This window comes from Petaurus breviceps, unplaced genomic scaffold (assembly GCF_028583685.1).
Source record: "Petaurus breviceps papuanus isolate PSGF00001 unplaced genomic scaffold, PetGlider_PUasm1.0 185, whole genome shotgun sequence".
Lineage (NCBI taxonomy): Eukaryota > Metazoa > Chordata > Mammalia > Diprotodontia > Petauridae > Petaurus > Petaurus breviceps.
In genome coordinates, this window is record NW_027185797.1 from 19023651 (window position 1) to 19042017 (window position 18367).

The 18367-nt window shown below is 44.0% G+C and overlaps 1 protein-coding gene across 9 annotated transcripts in view; it reads right to left on the reverse strand.

The window, feature by feature from the left end:
* NEK10 (NIMA related kinase 10) overlaps positions 1-18367 on the reverse strand; it is a 211086-nt gene that overhangs the window by 156648 nt on the left and 36071 nt on the right. For 7 of the 9 annotated variants that reach the window (XM_069088527.1, XM_069088524.1, XM_069088521.1 and 4 more), the window contains exons 8-13: positions 16939-17006; positions 13565-13644; positions 12319-12405; positions 9769-9993; positions 455-594; positions 50-111 (exon numbers count right to left, since the gene is read on the reverse strand). In XM_069088527.1, the coding sequence (XP_068944628.1) occupies positions 50-111; positions 455-594; positions 9769-9993; positions 12319-12405; positions 13565-13644; positions 16939-17006 (662 nt within the window). The remainder of the gene's footprint in view (positions 1-49; positions 112-454; positions 595-9768; positions 9994-12318; positions 12406-13564; positions 13645-16938; positions 17007-18367) is intronic. The other 2 variants (XM_069088526.1, XM_069088523.1) reach the window with 1 other exon arrangement.

The window sequence follows — 18367 nt, forward strand, 5'->3', positions numbered from 1 at the left end:
ACATAAAAATCAGCCTGGAATCTCTGATGATTTCGAAAAGACGACCTACCTGTACCACTTGGTGAGCATTGGTGTCATTGAGTACCAGTTCAGTCAGAGCAGCACAACAGGCTGGAAGGAAGAACACCAAAGAAGCTGTGAATGAGTAAAGGGGGTGGGCAGCCTTGTAATCTCAACAAACACTGTTTACATCACTGTCTCACATTTTATTACCAACAGCCAAACGACTCCTCACAAAACCTATTTCTTCCCAATCCTAAATCTTATATTGGAAACTACCCAGCCTTCAAGACCCTCCTGGAGCCCGCCGTTCCTCATCCTCTCCTCTCCTGGTGGCCTTCTTCCCAAACAACCTTATATCTGTTCTGCATATACTTACGCATGGCCCTGTGGCCTCTCTCATTAGAGCATAAACTCCCCATCAATGGCAATTGTTGAATTGATGTGTTTGTACCTGACTGAAGAGAGAAGGTATTTTCTTGTATTTCTTGAGGGCTTAAATCTTCTGACAATCGAAGCTGCTGGATTCTCCCTGCTGCATTTGCACTAGACAAGCTTCCAATGGAAGAACGATCGGAAACTAAATTTCTGTCTCTGAAAAACATAATGCAGATATGAACAGGTGAGCAGGATAGGAATGACTCTGCTTACAAAACTGCTGGACCAAACCTGGGAAGACTTACATGAACTGATGCCGAGTGGAGTGAGCAGAATCAGAACATTGTTCACACTAACAGCAACACCATACGATGAACAATCATGAAAGACTTGGCTATTCTCAGCAATACAGTGATCCAAGCCAATCCCCAAAATGCTCCCCACTTCCAGAGAAAGAACTGATGGATTCTGACTACAGATTGAAGCGTGCTATTTTTCACTCTTTCTTTTTTTTTTTTGCTCGTGTTTTCTTCCACAAAATAGCCAACATGAAAATGTTTTACATGCTTGCATATATATAAATCCTCTATCAGAATGCTTACTGTCTACAGGGGAAGGGTGAGAATGATGGATAGAATTTGGAACTCAAAACTTAAAAAAAAAAGAATGCTAAAAATTATTTTTACACATAATTGGATTAAAATAAAATATTTTCTAAAAAAAAAGAACTGTTCAAATGTTAAATTTGTTTTTACATGTAATTGGGGGCAATAAAATACTCTTTTCCTAAGAGAACTATTTGAATCTTAAAAATTATTTTTACGTATAATTGAGAAAAATAAAATATTATTTAAAAAAAAACAGTTCAGGACTGCTGTCTACCACATCTTCATCCTGGCTAGCTTCATTCAATTAGGAAGCTTATGATGTGGAACCATTCTGATCTGCCACAGCTCCAAGCTAACACCTCCCCTCTGACTTAACAGGGAAGACTGACGTCATCTGGTACAAGTAGGGGCCCCTTCTTATGTCTCTATCCCTTCTCGCTCATCCTGCCCTCCATCTCAAAGGAAGAAGAATTACTCTGCTATCGCTCTCTAGGTTATCCATCCCTCCACCCTATGCCCATCCCTCCTGGAAGCCTGACTAATTTTGTTCTCACTCATCCCCTTCCTTGCTCAATCTCTCCTATTCCTTGAGGACTATTCTTTCAAACAGGAATTGGTCTCTCCCACATCGAAGGAAAACACCCCTTCTTTTGGCCACTTTATTTACAACCTTGCTTCTTTCTTTCTTCTCACTATCTGTCTCCTTCATGTCCTCACCACTTGTTTCCTTTTTAATTCTGTTATTTCATTTCCACCTCAATCTTCTAGTAGAAATGCACCAATCAGACCACTGACTCCCAAATCGAGAAGGGTCTGCTCCGAGTTCACATTCTTCTTGGCCCCTTGACAATGACATTGCCGGCTCCTCCTCCTCCTTCCCAAAGTTTCTCTTCCCTTGCTTCCTGTCACCTGCATTTTCTCCTACACCCGACTGCTCCTTCTCCCACATCCTCCTTCACATCACATCTTCAGCCGGGTTTCCTAAGACTCAGTTCTTGGCCCTCTGGTCACTTTGCTCCACACTCTTTGGCCCCACTGAAATGCTCCTTTCTGGGCAGTCACTGATTACTTCTATGATGATGAGTCTCTGGACTCAACCATTCACTATTTGAGTTATTCTCACATTTCCACCTGGCCAGGGGACATCTCCACTTGGATGTCACAATAACAGACTCACCACCTTCCCCTTGCTGCCACACTTTACAGTCAATGTGAAATTACCAATATAACTGCAAAAGCTGCTGTTCATTTTTTCACTTCTCCTTGTTGAGCTTTCTATTACTTGTGAGATTGTTGACCACCTTCTCCTCCTGGAGTCTCTCTCCTCCTTGGGTTTTCACGGCACCGCTCTCCCCTGGTTCTCCTCCTCCTGTCTGACTGCTTCTTCTCAGACTTCTCGACGAGATTTTCATCTATGTTGTGCCCCCCTAACTGTATTCCCTAAGGCTCTCCCTCCTAGGCCCCACCCCACTCTTCTCTATCTACACACTCATCAGCTCCCATGGGTTTATCATAATTATGTGATAACTTACAGCCAATGACTCCCTTGAGTTTTAATCTCACATCACCAATTACCTATTGGACATTTTAAACTGTATATCTTGGAGACGTCTCAAATGCAACGAGTCCATAAAAGAACTCATTATCTTTCCCTTTAATAATTCACAAATTTGGGGTTCATACTTTCAGGTCGCCTACATGAAATACACCTTAAAAACAGAGGAAGCTGAAGATGGCGGAGTAGAAGCACAAACTTGGCATTGGCTCCCACTCCAACCACTTCCAATACCTGTAAAAAAAATGACTAAACAAATTTTAAAGCTACAGAACCCATAAAGAGACAGAGAAAAACAAATCTGCTACTGAAGGAAGCCTGGCAGGCCAGCAGGAAAGGCCTATCGCAGCGTTCTGGGAGCCGAGCGCAGTCCCCCATGAGTCGCACAATTCCGGTCCCAGGGCAGCCCAGACCAGCCAGAACAGACTTCAAGAGAGTGAATCACCAGCAGCTGTGGCATTTTCGAGACTTTGTAACATATAAACACCAAAGACTAAGTAAAAGGTCAGTGGGGAACTCTGTAGAAACAGGGAGGAAGAGTGTGATGCAGCACCTGCCCCTGGGGCAAGAAGTGGTGGGGGCACCATGGCTGCAGCTGCTATGGCATGGCTACCTCAGGAGCTCCTGGCCTGCAGAGTGTAGGGGGACCAAGCCACCATTCAGAGGGGAATCACTCTTGCTTTAACCTGCTTGGATCTGGATTGCAGTCTTGGGTGGTGGTCCTGGGGTATGTGCACAGTGTGCCAGAGCTTGTGGGGGCTGTAGAGAGGGCACCCTACTAATAGCACCAGCAGCTGAGAAAACCCCAGTGATTTGGGACATAGCTCTCTCCACTCTGGAAGCAGAGTTCTACCAGGGCAAAGAGCTCAAAAGTCAAGTAACTTGATGGCAATATGAGTAAGCAGAGGAAGCACAATCAGACCATACAATCCTTTTTTGGAGACAAAAAGGATCAAAGCATGGAATGGGAGGAAGACAGTGAAGTCAGAACTCCTGCATCAAAAGCTTCCAAGAAAAATATGAACTGATCACAGGCCATGGAGGAGCTCAAGAAGGATTTTGAAACTCACATAAGAGAAGTAGAGGAAAAATTGGGAAGAGAAATGAGAATGAAGCAAGAAAATCATGAAAAGAGTCAACAACCAGACTGAAGAAAATAACACCTTAAAAAATAGACTAGCTCAAATGGCAAAAGAGGCCCAAAAAGCCAATGAGGAGAACAATGCCTTAAAGAGTCAAATTTTCCAGATGGAAAAAGAGTCTCAAAAGCTCACTGAAGAGAATAACCCATTCAAAATTAGATTGGAGCAACTGAAAGCTAATGACTTTGTGAGAAATCAGGATACTATAAAACAGATCCAAACAAATGAAAAAAAATAGAAGGCAATGGGAAATATCTCATTGGAAAAACCACTGACCTAGAAAATGAATCCAGGAGAGATAATTTTAAAATTATTGGACTACCTGAAAGCCATGATCAAAGAAAAAGGGGCCTGGACACTATCTTTCAAGAGATTATTGAGCAATATTGCCCTGATATTCTAGAGCCAGAGGGCAAAATAGAAAAAGAATTCACCAATCACCTCTTGAAAAAGCTCCCAAAAAGAAAACTCCTAGGAATATTATAGCCAAATTCCAGAGTTCCCAGATCAAGAGAAAATACTGCAAGCAGTCAGGAAGAAACAATTGGAGTATTGTGGAAACACAATCAGGATAACACGAGACCTAGCAGCTTCTACATTAAAGGACCAAAGGGCTTGGAGTATGATATTCTGGAGGTCAAAGGAGCTAGGACTAAAACCAAGAATCACCTACCCAGCAAAACTGAGTATAATGCTACAGGGTAAAATATGGTCATTCAATGAAATAGAGGATTTTCAAACATTTCAAATACAAGAAGCAAGAGAATCATGAGAAGGTAAACAGGAAAGTAAAATCATAAGCAATTTATTAAAGTTGAACTACTTACATTCCTACATGGAAAAACAATAATTGTAACTCATGAGACTTTTCTCAATATGAGGATACATCTATATGTATGTATAGGAGGGTGTGTGTATATATATATATATATATGAGTGTGTGCATATGTGTGTACATGTATATACAGACAGAGGGCACAGGATGAGTTGAATATGAAGGGATGATATCAAGAAATAAAATTAAGAGGTGAGAGAGGAATTTATTGGGAGGAGAGAGAGATAGATTAGGGTAAATTATCTCATATAAAAGAGGCAAGAGAAAACTTAAATGGAGGGGAGGAGCAAGTGGTGAAAGGGAATGGGACAACCTGATGCTCGTTGAACTTGGCTTGAGGAGGGAATAACATACACACTCAATTGGGTATTTTACCCTACAGGAAAGTAGGGGAGTAGGGGATAAGAAGGGGGATGGTAGAAGGGAGGTCAGATTGAGGGAGAGGGTAGTTAGAGGCAAACACTTTTGAAAAGGGACAGGGTCAAAGTAGAAAATATAATAAATAGGTGTTGGGATAGGATGGAGGGAAATATAGTTTGTCTTTCACAATATAACTACTATGGAAATGTTCTGCATAACTACACATGTACAACCTATGTTGAATTGCTTGTCTTTCCAGTGGGGGTGGGATGAGGAGGGAAGAAGGGAAAGACTCTGGAACTCAAAGTTTCAAAAATAAATGTTTAAAAAAAATAGGTTTTTTACATACAACTGGTAAATCAGACATACAGGCACTGGGGTATAGAAATCCATCTGACCCTACTAGAAAGTTGGGGGATGGGGTAGGATATAAGAGAGAATAGACTGGGGGGAGGGTTATTCAGTAGGCTTGCTATTTTGGGGTGGGGGTAGGGGAAAAATGGGGAGAAAAATTTGTAACTCAAAATCTTGTGGAAATAAATGTTGAAAACTAAAAATAAATAAATGATTTAGAAATAAAGCTTAAAGTTTATGTATTATGTATATCCAATAAAAGAACAAGAGATTAAAAAAAAACACAGAGGAAGTCTACTGTTAAGAATACATTTAGAAGAACGGAGTGGAGGTGGGGGTGGCTAGGTGGTGCAGTGAATAGAGCACCAGCCCTGGAGTCAGGAGGATCTGAGTTCAAATCTGGCATCAGACAGTTAACACAAAACTAGCCTATGACCTTGGGCAAGTCACTTAACCCCAATTGCCCTCCAAAAAGCAAAAAAAAAGGGGGGGGAGGGAGTAGAGGAAAAACCCTCTTTTGAATTAAACTCAACACTATACACAAAACAATAATCAAGATGAGTCTTTGAAAGCATTAACTGAGCAGGATACAATGTTTAATTAATATTTTATTAACAGAATGAGAGTCCCCAGAAGACAGTACACCTTTGATAAATGAAAAGGAAATTTTTAAAAAGAACATTAAAAAATCAAGTTGAATGTAAGAAATTAATTCAGAAAAAAATGATGATAAAGAGGCCACATTTTATGTAAAATTACCGAAAACAGCAGAATTTAATTTGGCACCAGTTCATGTTACAGCACTGAATGAAATCTAGTAGAGTAATTTAAACAAACAAGAACCTGGGGATAGCTGTAAGTTTGCATTCCTTTTTCATGAGATGAGAAAACGCGATTTGCCGATCGCTATTCACAGTAGATCTAAATTATGTCTGTATATTTTAGGACACTCCTTCAGAGAAAATGAACTATTTTAGACAATCTTATTTCTTAATGCATCCAGGGAGAAGAGAGTCCAAAGAACATTGATTTAACAACATCCAGTCATCTCAGTATTGATGAGCTGTCCAAGATAAATTATCATGAGTTTTATGGGCTGTGCATCATAACCAGAAAGGCTTTCAAGAAGAAATACCATTAGTTAACTATGAATTATTACACCATAACTATACAATATGCTTTGTTGTAATAAAAGTTACTACTACTTTCCTGAAGGTGTTGGTGGAAATGTTTTTCTTAAGTGCTTGCAGAACTGAATTACTGAATATGCTCATGTAGCTAATATGCAGATTACAGGAGCCATATTGCAATGTACTTCAAGAGAATTTCAATTTGACTCTCATAACAAATTACTCTTTCCCACTATCATAGTTTATAGTCATTGAATTCCTTTAATAGACTTACAGGCTTTAAAAGGCCTAATGCACACATTCATAATTTTATAAAATGAAAATTATGATGGAAAATGATTAAAGATCTTCCATTTGCAGGTAATGTATTTCTGGTTGGCAAAGCATCTCAGGTCTTTGAACTTCACCCATATATGATCAATGAAATGATCTCATGGACTGAGATGCATTAAGTAATCACTGTTAACAGTTTATTCAATGTTTACAAACTAGATACTCATAAACCTGTTCTTCAAAAGAGAGATAAATTTAGATGATTCCTCAAATTTAAAAAAAAAAACTTAAGAGATTATAGGAATAGTATTATTTTTAATATAGTAAGAGGCCATGAAAATGCCATTCTTCACAATGGCAGAATTAGATATACCATGGATCAAATAACTTTCACAAATTTATCAAGATAAAGAAGAGTTACATGCCCTTTGGTCCATACACTCTAAGAAAGCTATTATTTCTTTCTCTGAAAACTGGGATTATAAAGATATCCCATCTTACTTCTAATAGAAGACATCAGTTATGAGATGGCTCTGAAGTTCTAAAAATGGGGTCAAAATAACTACAAGGGAAACCACAGAATCACAGAAGGTGCGAGTTTCGAGGGCCCTCCATTGCCAGCTAGTCCCACCCATACCTAGAAAAAAGGCTCCTGACCACACTGTGCCTGAAGAGCAATCGTCCAACGTCTGCACAAGGGTCTCCAGTGTGACCAGATCTTTCCATCTGTGGAGAGCACCATGTATCACAAAGCTGCTTTTCCTGACATCAAGCCTTTATTAAACTCTCTTTGCCAATCATTCAACCCAGTTCTGAACTCCGAGTCCAAGTCGTAAGTCCAATTCCTCATAGATAAGAGAGCCCTGCAGATACTTGAATGGAGCTGTCATGTCCCTCCCTAACCGTACCCCAAGTCTTCTCAAGACTAAACATTCCCATTTCCTTTGGCCAATTCTCACACATGAAGAACTCAAGGTTCTTCACCACCTCCACTGCTGTCCTCTAAAGACTCTGAGCTTCCTAAGATGGGATACCCAGAACTGATCATAGGGCTTCAAACGCTCTCTAACCAAGGCAAACTACAAGGGTGGTGGGGAGGGGGCAAGGAATGATATAATGTAGTCCAAAAGTATATTAATTCTGTTGTTACTGAGCTATTTTTCAATCACATCTGACTCTCTGTGACCCAACTTGGGGTTTTCTTGGCAAAGACACTGCAGTAGTTTGCCATTTCCTTCTAGAGTTCATTTTACAGATAAGGAAACTGAGGTGAAGGGACTTGCCCAGGATCACTCAGCTAGTAAGAGTCTGAGGCCAGATCTGAACTCAGGGAGACGAGTCTTCCCACACTCTATCCACCATGCAGCCTAGTTTTCGGGCTGCCAAATCAAATTGTTGGCTTACATTGACCTTGCAGTGCAGTCAAATCCCCAAGTCTTTGTGAAGCATACTAAGCCTGCCTTTCCTGCCTTCTACTAGGAGAGCCAATTTCTTGAATCCAAATATGCCACTAAACTTCCTACTATTAAATCTGCCAAGGTTTTGAATCTGCCATGATATTTTTTAATCCTGCCCATCATCCCGTGAGCTAGCCAGCTGCCTCCCAGTTTCCTGTCAAATGCAGGTCTGACAAGCAGACTTTGAAAGACTTTAGAATTCTCATCAATGCAATGGTAAACCAGGAACCCAGAGGATGAAAAATGGAACACGCCATCGGTCTGCTGAAGAAGCGATGAACTTGAAATGCAGAATAAGAGAGATGTTTTTGGACGTGGTGAATGTGGGACTTTATTTTGCTGGATTCTGCACACTTGTTTGGGGGAGGGGTGTTAATTATTCAATGGAGGGAGTGACAATAAGCACTTGCATAAATAAATAAATTCTGACCTACACACATAGGTGCGAACATTTGCTAAGCATGCCATCCAAATCTGTACCCAAGTCACTGACAGAACTTGAAGCAGCCCAGGTCAAGCTCACAGCCCACTGGATCCCTCCTGCCAGCAGCTATCTTCAACTGCTCCATTTCCAAATCCATGTACTGGTACTATGACCTCACCCCCTTCTCCATCTTCTTAAGAGGCTTTGTCAAGCTTTGTCAAAATCATGGTAAATTGCTTTCTGCAATATTCCCTTGATGACCCAGTTGAGTAACCCTGTCAAAAGAAACAAGGCCATTGTGCCACAGTCTATCGTTGAGGAAGCCTTCCTAGCTCTTGGCAATCACTGATTCCTTTTCACCAAACATCTTTTTGAGTAAGCCCTCTTTGAATTTTCCCAACCTGTTCTTGTAAATCACTGGAAGACTTTTCCTGTGCTCCCTGATGGCAAACCATAACAAACCCCCGTCTCTGAAGAAGGCAGCCCAAAGGGTGTGATCACCGAAGGAAGCTATAGCCTATGTTTATACAAAATCACTTCGGCACAAGATGAATGCTGTGAAGACTCTCATCCAGGAAATAACAAATCAGGAAAGAAGTGGGGCCGCCCAAGTCCAGAGAGTGAAAGATAATGAGAGACAGCCTGAGGAGTAAACCCCAAAGGAAGAGGAAGTCAGAACGCATCCGAGGGGTTTGATATGGCAGGACAAAGGGGATGGGGTGGGGGGCACAGGAGGAGAAAACGTTTCCTAACGCTCCACTGACGGATGCACTGATGTCTTGGACCTGTATTTGACTTCATGAATGCTAGTAAAACCCAGCACACCCAGACACTCCAAAGAACCTGTGGCTTCCCCAGTGTGGGTACTCCCTTCACCTGGGCACATAACTTGTCCATGCCCGGCCAGCCTGGGCAGTTCTCACTTCTCTCCACCCAGACAGCCCCCAGTAAGGTGAGCAAGGCTTTCCTCTAGGTCTCTTAACGGTCCATGGAGAGTGGTGGGATGCTTGGGCTGGGTGCCCACTACCTCTCCCCCATCTCCCATGATGTCTCCTGTGTCCCTTCTTCTACACAAGCCCCAGGTGGCAACGTGCTGTATCCCCCTCACACCTCTCTCCACTGCCCTTGGAGTGCCTGCAATTTTAACTCTTTGAGGACTGTGTCCAAAAGATCCTAAAAGGGGCCAGAAATGAAAGCAGTCCTAAACGACGAGCTAATGGCCACGCAGGAGGCCAAGCAGGCCCCGACCTACCCTTGCACAATGTGCAGGAGCTGCTTGATGCCTCCCCACGTGCGGATCTCCACGCTGGTCTCGGGGTCCTCGCACACCTGGACCAGAATCCAGACCACGCTCCAGAGCAGCTTCAGATGGTCAGAATGCAGAAGGCTGAGGAGGATGGGGATGCCTTCATACACCTTCACCTGCTCCTTCACTTGGGACTCGGCACAAAGCAGCCGCAGCAGCTCAGCGGTCAGCCTGGGGGGCAATGAGAACCAAAGGTCTTTTAGAAATGGACATACCCATAGGGCGGCGGCTGGGCTCCATCCGCAAAATCTCACGCCGGGTTGGCATTTCCTACAAGGACGCATCCCCAAGAAATTACACCGTCTCCGTCCCCGATTTCTTTATCGGTTTATCTTCGAATATAAAATACATACATTCATACATATATATACGTGTATATATGTGTGTGTGCATATAGACATATCTATAAGCACTGATCTTGTGCTAAGAATTCTGTGGGGACACAAAAATCTAAGACGTGATTCTCCCCCAAAGAGCTTGGAATCGAGTTGGGGAGACGAGATACACATGCAGTTCAAGGCCGTACAGAATCGAGGGGTAAGTGGGATTGCAATGAGCTGGATCAGCGTGGGCTGGGGACAGCAGGCATGCTTCCACAGGGAGTGGAGGGGATGTGGCCCGTGCCTCAGGTAGGAATAACGAGACCCGTTATAGCCACAAAGCACTTGTGTGTGTCTATCCTTTGTCTTCGAAGGGGACCCTGGCATCGGGGGAAATGATGACGTGGCTTGCAGCTGACTTTGATTTGAGTGAGGGAATCTCGTTCCTGAAAGTGCTCAAAAGCTCACACACACGTGACACTTGGCGACTGACAAAATTCTTTCTTCCCATGAACTCTGGGACAAAAGTCACGTACTATTCCCATTTCACAGATGAAGAAACTGAGGAGGTCCGAGATTAACTGACTTGCAAAGCTTGTAAATACCAAAGCAGGAATTCAAACCAAGGTCTTCTAACTCAACGTCTACTGCTTTTCTCCCTGCATCCCCCTGGGCTTCTGCTCACCTTGATTACCTCACTGGATCACACGTGATTAGGACCTAGCATATCTGGGATTGGATCTGGATAGCTAGAGAGGAACAGAGGAGAGCTGGGGGAGGGGGGGAGTGGATAAAAACATTAAGAACTCAATGCCAGGCACCATGCCAGGGGCTAGACTGCTGCCTTCCCTCAAGAGCCCCATATTCCAATAACAGAAGGCAAGAGGGAGAGGGGAGGAGAAGAGTAATAGTAGATCCTTACAACAACCCAGATGGTCATTATTATCACATTTTATGGAGGAGTAAACTGAGTCTGAGAGAGAACACATGAGTGGTCCGAGGTCTCATGGCCATAAGGAAGCTGGGCCAGGATTTGAACTCAGCTTTTCCTGGCTGCCAAGTTCAGGGCTTTATTCACAGCTCTTTCCTGTCCAGGCTGCACTCTGGACTTTCTCCAACAAACACTTGCTAATTGTGTGACCTTGGGAGGGTCACTTAGCCTCTGTTGTTGCCATTGTTATCATTATTATTTCTATTGTCCTAAGGACGTTCTTTGGATACACCTTCAAGAAAATCACCTTGAATACGGCACTAGAAACATACACCATGTACAGCTCAAGCGTCAGACCGGAGCGGAGCAGCAGGGATGGTGGCCTTTGCCCTGGAGAGCAGAGGGTGCTGACCTCCAAGGGGAGGAGCCCCAACAGCTCTGAAACCAAAAGGGCTTAGTTATTCCTATACTGAAGACCTACTTCTGAACAAAGGGCAAGGAGGCTCTCTCCGTGCATGTTTGTATCCCAAAGCAGCCGGGCTAGGGAGGAGAAAGAAGACCGAAAGTCAATGGGAGCATCCCAGCATCTCGTATGGTCAGGTTCCCAGGGGAATCCAACAGTAACATCAAGGCCTCTCTTATGCAGCACTCTAGGGGAATGAGGTGATCCACAGAAGTGAATTTTCCAGACCGCTGAGCCTCCTTATCTACTAAAAACTCTTAAAAAAGAATGTTTAGATGGATGGAATTATTTCTCAAATGCCTTAACCAGCTTCGTGATTGCTTAAACAGAAAGTAAGCCACGGAACTTAATCTTTTCTTAGTGACTCACCACGATGAGAAGGGCACTAGGCTAGAGGTCAGGGGTGGCACTGGGATGCAGACTGAGTGCCACTACCTAGATGACCTTCATCAAATCTCCCAGCCTCAGTTTCTCCATCTGTACAAATAAGAGATTGGGCCACATGATCCCTCAGGGTCCTCCTGGTTCTCAGTCCCATGACTCAGGATGAACAGTATGAAATCTTGTTCTGACGGAGAGCTGGACTTCACAGGAGGCCGCTTACATCTCACAGGCTCGAATTAAAACAATTCTGTGCAAATTTCCTTGCACACACACGAAATAGGGAGTTTTCATGTCACTGGCATTTCACAACATCAAGTAAACAACATGTTAGAAGGGGAAAATAAAACAAGCCTGCCCCATAAACCAAGACGGTCTCTCCCACCCACCAAGACTCCTACCTTTTAGAAAGCAGGTCGTACTCATGTAAGATCATCAGCAGGTTTTCTACGATGCTGAGCTCGCTTATCTTCTCTCGGCATTCTGGACTGCAAAGAGAACAACTTTAGTCCTCTATTCAGCCCTGGGCCCCTGGGATTATCCCACCATCTCTTTCCATTGCCTTGGGAACAAGGAGCCTGAAACCTTGACTCCACTTCCTCCCCCATCGCGGTCAGCACATCATCTGAGGGTAAGGGCTGTGTCGAACCAGCTCCGCACAGAGAGATTCAATACATCTCAAAATGTCACCATCATGACCAGCAGCGTTGGAACTGAGCCTTGTCTCTCCCTTTCCCACAGATAAAGAGGCTCACCGTTCATTAGGACACACACAGATGTACACGTTACAAAGCTCAATGGTCTGGAAAATGGGCTGGAGTTTCCCATGCAGTCCTTTTATATTTTAAACATATTTTTATTGATACCTTTTGTTTTTATATCATCTAAATTCCCCCTCTATCCCTCCCTAGCCCCTCTCCCAAAAAAACTTTCCCTTTAAACAAATATTTTCAAAAGACAAAGAGGAAAAGGAGGAGGAAAAAAAATCAGTAAAACCACCCAGTCTATCAAAAACATCTACAACAATATGCAACACTGTACACCTGCGGACCCGACTTCTACAAAGTAGCAAAGACAGCGCCCCCTCCCCTTTAACATTAGAAGAAGGGAAGAAGAAGTTCAATGAAAAAAATGAAACAACTAAGGAAAAAAGGGATGAACTGGGGCTCAGAAATGGCCAGATCTTTGTGAAAGATGGTAAACTAGACACGCATTTAAAGAAAAGACGGAAAGGAGGTTTTTAAAGCATTGTGGCAACTTCCAAAACACCAGAAGGGAGGGAAAGGAGATGATGTCAACAATCCCAGCCAGAGAAAAGGATCTTCTGGGGCAATGAGACCTTCCAGCTGACATAAAATATGCCATTTTGGACCAGGGACCTTTGTAAAGGAACACTACATGTTGTAACTGCACCATGGGGGCTTTCTGCAAAATCAGACTGAGTAAAAAGCAATGGAACCAGAGAGACATTGAAGGACGAGGAGGAGGAGGGGGAGGGGGAGAAGGGGGAGGAAGAGGAGGGGAAGGGGGGGGACGGGGGGTTTGGGGGAGGGGAGGAGGAAGAGAAAGAGAAGCAGAAGCTTGTATCACAGCTAAGACTGAATTAGTATAAAAAGCAGAGTTAAAAGTATATTAAAAGAAACTTACCTTTCTGCTAAACTAGTAAGTGCAAGAAGGGCCCCCAACAGCACATTTGTGTCTCTGGCTCCTAATAAATTTACTAATGTCTGAAAAAAAAATAGATTTTTAAATTAAAGGCCAGAGAATGTGTTTCTTGGTTGGTACAAGTTTTTTTTTCCTTTGCTTGCTTATTTCTTAAGAACATAACCATCTAACAGACATTCAACTACACATTACAAGTGCGCTCATTCCTACAAGTGCCCTCATTCCTGCAGAGGGCCGGCACCTCTCTTCACCGCCTGTTGGATGTGTCAGGTTATGCCAGCAGAGAGGATGGGCAGAGACCACCAGGACAGCCAGGCTGGTTCCCGTGTGTTCCAGAGGCTGGTGCCCATTTCACAGCTGGAGTGCCTGTCTGAAAGCCTAGGGCAAACCCTGGAGACAATCCCTTCTCTTGTTTGGTCACTGATCCACTCTCTTTGGCTGGAGAGCTCCATAGGGCCTGGCAGGCTTCCCTGCCACTCCCACTTTCCTCCGGGGTCTCCCAAAGGCCCCTGTTAGTAAGCTCTCTCAGCTCACTCTAACCTTGACAGGCCAAAGACTCCTCAGGAACAGGGTTTGAGGTCCCAGAAACACAGGGGAATCAATGGATACAGGGGGAATAGGGAGGCGGGCAATACTCAACTCAGTTACACAAGTATCAAGGGCCTCGTGAGTGGGGGACACAAATTAATTCTGACTATTCATTAGAACAAATACTGAAGCTAAAGCTTAAATGCTTTGGCTCTGTAATGAGATGACACTTCACTGGGAAAGACCCTGTTGTTGGGGAAGACTGACAGCAAGAGAAGGGGACAGCAGAAGATGGTTTGGACAGATGGTGTCATGGAAGCAACACAGATTTGGGAGACAGTGGAGGACAGAAGGGCCGGGCCTGCTCCAGTCCATGGGGAACAGAGTCGGACATGACTGGAGAACAACAGAGACAGGGGGCACAGAGATGAAATGAGATGTGACTTCAAGAAGTTTACAATCAAATGGGGCTGGGGAATAAGACAGGGGCAATATCCACCCTCCCCTATCATTCCTCCCCAAGGCAATGGAAAGAGGTGGTGGGAGAATTCCAGGGGACCAGTGATGAAGCACATTGCCCACCTCCCCACAGAGAAGCAATGAACTCAAGAATCAGAACAAGCAGTGATTTCCAGACACAGCCAATGTGAGAATTTGTCTTGCTTGACTATGCCTATATTACAAGGGCTTTGTTTTTCTTATTTCCAATGGTGGAAGGGAAGAGAGAGAGCAAGGGGAGATAGGGCTTAAGAAGAAAGAAAAAAGGGGAAGGGCGGGGAAGAAGGAAGGAAGAAAAGAAGGAAGGAAGGCAGGAAGGGAGAGAGGGAAGGGAGGCAGGAAGGAAGGAAGGAAGGAAGGAAGGAAGGAAGGAAGGAAGGAAGGGAGAGAGGAAATGGAGGGAGGAAGGAAGGAAGAAAGGAAGGAAGGAAGGAATGGAGGCAGGGAGGGAGAGAGGGAGGGAGGAGGCATTGAAGAGAGAACAGAAAGAAGGCCAGAAAGAATGCTGAATAAGCAGGACAGTTCTGAAAGCTACAGGCTGATCTTATGATATACTTCAAAAGAATAGTAGGCTATACATAGAGACCAGCAATTTCATGTACGATTCTATTTTTTCCATTCTAATATATATGTACATACAAATATTCACATATAAATTCAATACATATATTTACATATATACAAATGGATATGTATGTGTATACATGTATATGTGCATATATATATGTGTGTGTATATGAAATGTGCAATGACTTGGTATTTAAGTCCAGAACAATTTTTTTAATTATAAGGAAGAGATGATTAGGTGCCAACGGAACCGAACCTTTCCTTCTACACAGCAGTGGGTTTGTTTGCAAGTCAAGGAGCACGCATGCTGCCCCCTTCCTAGTGGAGAAGCTGCTGAAAGAAGGGAATTGAAAGGTCTGGAATCTGAGGCCTAGGAAAGTGTCTGGATTCCCTGTTTTTACCCCTATCACGAATGTCTTCTGTATGTTCTGATCTCTCTCTGGGCCTGATATACCTATGTTTGTGGGGAAAATGTTGCCTCGATTTCTATTCCTTTTAATTTTCCAGCTAAGACTCCTCCCCACATCCTAAACAGGGCAGATAACTACAAGTTATTGAGAGTTTCAGAAGCAGATTTCCCTGGCAACAACTCTGCTCCCATTCCAAGTAAATCAGTGCCACTTAGATGAGATGGCTGGCCTGCACACAGCTGGTCACGTGCTGTTTCCTCCATTAGATTACAGCCTCCGTGAGGACAGGGACCATCTTCTGCCTTGTACCCACAGCACTTAGTCGTGAACCTGGCACACAGTCGTTGCTTAATAAATGCGCGTGCTTGACTGACTATCAGGGGTGGGAGGCACTAGCCACTAGAGGAATCTGTAAAGGCTCGTGTAGGAGGCAGGCTCTGAGCTGGGCTTGAAAGAACCAGGGATTCTACAAGAAGAGATGAGGAGGGAGCATTTCCCACCAAGCAGCACAGCCTGTGGGGCTCTCTGAGTGAGGTCTGGCAAGAGAGCCCATGGGGCTGCACTGACAAGCACGTGCTGGAAGGGGAGGTGGGAGGCAGCTGATGAGGGCCATTAGGCAATCCATCCTGAAGAGAGCTAGGGCCATGGCAGCTGACTGAGTAGGAAATAACACGGACAAATCTGCATTTTAGGAATGATGTTTTAGCAGCTGTTGGAGGGTGGAATGGAGAGGAGAAAGGTGTGAGAGAGGAAACCAATGAGGAGGCCAGTTCAGAGCCCAGGCAAGAGGGGGTGAATCCCATGAGTGCAGAGAAGGGGAGGAGGTCAAGAGTGATGTAAGATGGACGAGACTTGGCAAATGACCGGATATGTGGGGCAAAGTCGGGATCCTGAGTGGTAGTGGAAGGATGGTGGAACCCTCAAAAGAAATAGAGAGCTCTGGGATTGGGGCACATTTAGGGGGTCACTGAGCTCCCTAAGAGCCTTCCTGAGTTTGAGTCGCCTCCTGAACATCCAATCAGACACATCCGATATGCAATGAGGGCTGGGACTCAGAGGAGAGACCAGGGCAAGATGAATAGATCCAAGAGCCCTATGACTCTCTTAATAAAGGCCAAATCTTGAAGGGGGCTTGAGATTCCAACAGGGGAGGAAAGAGGGAGAACATCTCCAGAATAGGAAGGAGGAGGCAGCCTGTGCAAAGTTAAGGAGATGTGAGATGGAGGCCTGAGGAGCACAACTATAGACCATTAATGCTTCCTCAGCAAGGGAGTGATGTGGGAAGGGACTGAACCTGGCCAGTTACCATGTGCCAAAAGTCAAGTAGATTAGTTTGTTTCTTAAAGCTCTTACCTTGTGGGCTCCACTTGCTATGACCCATTCTCTCTGATCTTTGACAGCAGAAAGTTTTTGAAAGATATCTAGGCAAGAAAGGAAATCACAAAGTGGGTTTCTTGGTCCCATCCCACCCCCTCAGTGCTGATCAGTTCCTTGAAAACACCACATCAGGGGACACATTGGCATGGGTCATTAACTACATGAGGATATGTTATAAACCATGATGAACCTTGCTGGACAGCCAAAATTCAAATCATAAAAAGCTTAAAATGAGGAGAGAGAAGGCAGATGATCCCTCACAGACTGTCAGTGCAAGAAGGACCATTAGGAATAAATAAGTGTGTTATAGGTGGGGATCGGTCAAGGTCATTCAACTGGCCCACTAGATCCAGAAGGGGAGAGAAGAGAAGCAGACTAGAAACTTTCTTCTCCTCTCCCTTGGCCTCTTTCCTCTCTTTTCCTACTTGTCCTTTTAAAAGGCGGTGGGGATGGGGCAGAGAATGGAGAACTCCTGGACACAGGCACCATTTTTCTAATCAGCTGAGCTGTACTTCCTGATAATCAGAAGGTGAAAGTGTGTCAAGACAGGCAGGAAAGACCGTCCCTTTCCAGGAGGACCAGAAGGGCTCATCAGAGCTTTGTGGGACTTGACAATGACCGAGCAGCAAATGGAAGGTTTGCTGCCTCTCCTTGGGGCAAAGAGCCATGTGTCGATGTGTGAAGAACCTTTCAGGGATGGGGGATATTTCAACTTCAAACAAAAGCATCATCTTGATGACAGTAATTTTTCTAATTTCATAAAAAAGATGTGTACAACCTCTGGAATGATAATGAAAATAGGATTTTACCAAAATTGATGGAATTTATCCAATTCATTTAATGGAGGCTAGATGTACTTAATAGTTCAATACTTTATTCAATAAATCTTCTCACAAAAAAAAATGTTTTACAAAAGCTCTGGTCAGGATCTGAAAGCTGTTCCTCCATATTGAGTGTATATTGAGATTGGGGGGAGGGAAGAGGGAGGACATCCTAGACCTGTGATTTCTCCAGGGCAGGGAACTCCTGGAGCAGAAAGACCCTCCACTAACACAGAAGGGCCACCAGTCTATACCTTCCAGACTTAACGGCTTGTTGTCAGAAGGTATTAGCTCTGTGTCAGGGGCAGGACTTGAACCCAGATCTATTTGACTACAAGGCCAGCCTTTAATCTTCCATAAGAATTCTACTTCTTGGTACCTCTGGCTTAAGTTAACTGCATGGAACTCAAGCCATAAATTTTGTACATCTTAAATACACAAATTAATCTCTTTTCCCCCCCATCACAAAGAATCACACATGTATTCATTACAAGGAACAGAAAGTCCAATCCAATTCAACAAATATTTATTGAGCACCTACTGTGTGCAAAGCACTGTGCTAGATGTTGTAGATACAAACATTA